The following is a 3,676-nucleotide window of genomic DNA, read 5'->3' on the forward strand; positions in this document are numbered from 1 at the left end:
CCTTGCTAAAGATGCTGACCATGGTTCTGGGAAAGTTCTTCCAAAAACTACCAGATAAAGGAGGAATTTTCAGGCTACTGCTTTCCTGACCACCCTCAACTATTCTAGCAAATGCTGGCAGGAAGAAGAAAACATGGCTTTTTAAAAAGCCGGTCTCATGTCTCTTCTTCCATTCCCCCATCTACCTCTTTCCATTTTCTCTTCCTCTACCCCCTCCCCCCCCACACCCCACCCTCTCCATGTTCCTCTGGGTGTTGGGACTACTCTGAGGCACCCAATGCTCTGCTGGAAAGCCAGGCACATGCCCAGCAGGAAATTTACCATGGGATCAGGTGAATCCTGTACTGTGGAACCTCTGTTTAGATTGACTTCATTTTCCTCTTTGAACACTCATTAAAGATTTCTGCATATCACTTTGGACTTTTGCTGTTTCTTCCCACTGTATTCTGCCACCAAGAGCCATCCTGGTGGAGTTTCAGCCAGTTTTGTGCCTTGGACAACTGGTGCTGTCAACTGGGGTGGTCAGACCAGGAACAGATGGTACCAATGGGTAGTGACCAAATTGTTGGGGTGCAAGCAGGTGGTGTTAATGTCAGGTGTCCTCACTGATCTCTGTCAGCAGCTCCTCTTTCTGATCCTACAACACCCTTTCAATGAAGAATGTTTTCCTAATATCCAGACTGAATCTTCCCAGTGCAGATTTACATTGTTCTCTCAGTTCCTATTGCTGGTCACAAGAGGGAAGAGAGCAGAAGCTCCATCATAATTTGCCCTCATGGAGAAGCTGTAGACTGCAATGAAGTCATGTCTCAGCTTTCTCTAATAGTTAATAATTAAGGCAAGCGGCCTCAATCACTCCACATTCAACTTCTCCTGTAGACCTTTCACTATCCTGACCAAAACTGCACGCAGTACTTGAGGTGAAGCCACATAAACGCAGAGTACAGTGAGTCCCAGTAGCTCTGACTGAGTAGCAAGAAGATGGTTTTGTTCCACCTTTGGGATTGAGGTTTCAAAATTACTTGAAGTTGAATGCCAAAAGAGAAGATGGAAACTCGCAAACTTCACTTCCCCTTTCTGGAAGATGACTTGGCACCCTCTGCAGGCCACATTGGAGCATGGCTCTTCAGGGCAGCCCAGGTGTGACTGTCAGGTGTTGATTAGATCTGAGCAGGCAGACCTAGATGATTCCAGACTGAATTTTATTATTTTTCCGTTTCTCAAATTAATGACTGCAACAGCCTTAGCTGAGAAGCAAGTGGTGTATCAGTATAAAGAAGACTGGGCAGAGTTTTGAGAAACATTGCCTAGTAGCTAGGACTGACCTTAGCTGCACAACATCATGCTCCCATTGCATATAGAAGTCTAGTAATCCCTGAATCCATTCCTTTCCATAATTGACTACCTGTCTACATCCTTGAAGAGGCACACAATTTCTTGGGAACAGTAAATAATGCATATACTTGCTTTGGCTCTCTCCTGCTGCTGCTCACTCTCCCTTTCCTTTGCATCACCCTCTCTCACAACAGGTGCCCCTCCAGACAGCAGACATGTCCTGCTACGACCAGTGCCTGCCTCGCCTGCCCTGCCAGCCCTGCGGCCCAACCCCGCTGGCCAACAGCTGCAATGAGCCCTGCTTCAGGCAGTGCCAGGACTCCAATGTCTTCATCCAGCCCTCTCCCGTGGTGGTGACCCTGCCCGGACCCATCCTCAGCTCCTTCCCGCAGAACACCGCCGTGGGATCCTCCACCTCCGCTGCTGTTGGCAGCATCCTCAGCTCTGAGGGTGTGCCCATCTCCTCTGGAGGCTTTGGCCTCTCTGGCTTAGGCAGCCGCTACAGTAGCAGGAGGTTCTTCCCCTGCTAAAGCTGCTGCTGATGGCCCTGGAGGAAAATCCCCAACCACTGCTTTTTTTCTTGTTTTTCATTGTTGTGAGTAGGAGTTTTCAGTGAATCTCTACGAGGCTGATTATCACAGTAGAAAAAAAACCTGTAGTTTTTCAGTGACTACGATTCATTTTGCAGTTCTTAATCCTTTCTGATTATCTCAGCAGTAACAAGGAAGGTGGAGGCTGTAGCTTCCAGGGAGGAAAACTCTTCCTGTTGAGAGAGCACTGCAGAACTTGCTCTACATGCTCGATGTCTTTCTTTTAAAAGAGTCCACAACTGAGTACATTATTCCAAATTCTGTCATCTGAGAAGTGAGCAGATTCAGAATGCCGTAGCACTTGAGCTCCTGGATACACTACTGCTCTTCTATCCCAGGATGCTTTTTGTGTTTTTGTTGTTTTTCCATTTCAAAGGGAGTCACATTTTTTTAGGGAGGGGATATCTTTAGATTGATTCTTCTTTTGGGTCTATGCTGTTTAGGGTAGAGAAGCTGTATCAGCCCTGAGGTCATTGCAGCATCAAGCCAGCTGTCAAGTGGGCACTGGCAGAACCTGTGTGATGGTGGCCAGCTGCTTCCTGTGGCTATTCAGCAGCTCCCCTTCCTTGTTTGCAAGTGTCTCTGCAGCCTTTGCTGATGGACGCTGCACTTCCTTGTAGAGCTCCTGAATGGCCCTATAAGCCAGTGCAATGTCCCCGTTATCCAAACAAGATCCCTCCAGAGTCTTGGTAACTCCTCACCCTCTGTGATATAGAAATTGTCTCTAATATAGGCTAGGAGAAATGAGAACTCACATGTGAAAATGGTTCTGATTAGAGCATCCATCACATAATCACTTCCTTGGAGATCTTCTGAATGGCTCTATATTGAACACAATGACCCTTGCATGCACAGAAGTATTAACCATTTTCTTGGTTTCTTCCCACCCACTGTCATTTTCAGAAGTTACTAGGAAGTGGAAGAGTGAGAAGAATTCACATGTTGATATAAGTACACTGTAAGACGAGAAGGGAAATGTAACTGAGATAAGGTAGGAATGTGAAAAACACTTTGCAGATCCTAACATGAGACTGATGCTCAGCCAACCTGTCTCTCCCCCATTTAAATGTTGTGCACAATTTGACGTGGCCTGCAGAACTCCTAGATTTAATTCAGGTTGGCCTTTAATGCTTTGTCTCGTCATAGTCTTCTGCCCATTGTGGTGGGTTCAGAATGATTGCCAACAAATTTTGACTACGCTGTGCTGTGTCTGATGCACGGACTCTGGTGTGAATGATCCGTATAGTTTATTACAAGTTCTCACATTACTTACATACCTTCACAAGTTTTCTCAGCTTTCCCATTCTCCTTTACACGTCAGCAGAACATCCACAAGCATTTCTTCAACTGTTCATGTGGGCACTTATCCAATCAGAGCCACAAGCTGTTCTTTCTTCCTCTAGAGGTGTCCTTCGTTCTCATGTTGTTTATCTTGCTCCACAGCTGCTGCTCCATACAGTCCTTCTTGTATTTCCACAGTGCTGCTCTCTCACTCTCTCTTGAAAGGATCAGGGGAAGTAATACTTCTAAACGTTCACCTGAACTCCCCTGGTGCAACTTAAAACCATTCCCTCTAGTTCTATCATCGATACATGAGTGTGCCCCGGTGGCGCAAGTGGTAGGAATGCCGCATTGCAACACCGGAGACCCTGGGTTTGAATCCGCCCTGTGTGTGCAAGTGGTAGAATGGCCAACTCTCTACACAGGAGTGCCTCAAAATCCCTGGGGGTTGACCATGACATCTAAGGTCC

At 46.7% G+C, this 3,676-nt stretch overlaps 1 protein-coding gene across 1 annotated transcript; it reads left to right on the forward strand.

Annotated features, from left to right (window-relative positions):
• Positions 1-1,526: 1,526 nt before the first annotated feature.
• LOC107324999 (feather keratin 1-like) lies at positions 1,527-1,865 on the forward strand. The gene has a single exon (XM_015885435.1). The coding sequence runs from the start codon at positions 1,551-1,553 to the stop codon at positions 1,863-1,865; it is 315 nt and encodes a 104-aa protein (XP_015740921.1). The 5' UTR covers positions 1,527-1,550.
• The last annotated feature ends 1,811 nt before the right edge of the window (positions 1,866-3,676 follow it).

Source organism: Coturnix japonica, chromosome 27 (genome assembly GCF_001577835.2).
Source record: "Coturnix japonica isolate 7356 chromosome 27, Coturnix japonica 2.1, whole genome shotgun sequence".
NCBI lineage: Eukaryota > Metazoa > Chordata > Aves > Galliformes > Phasianidae > Coturnix > Coturnix japonica.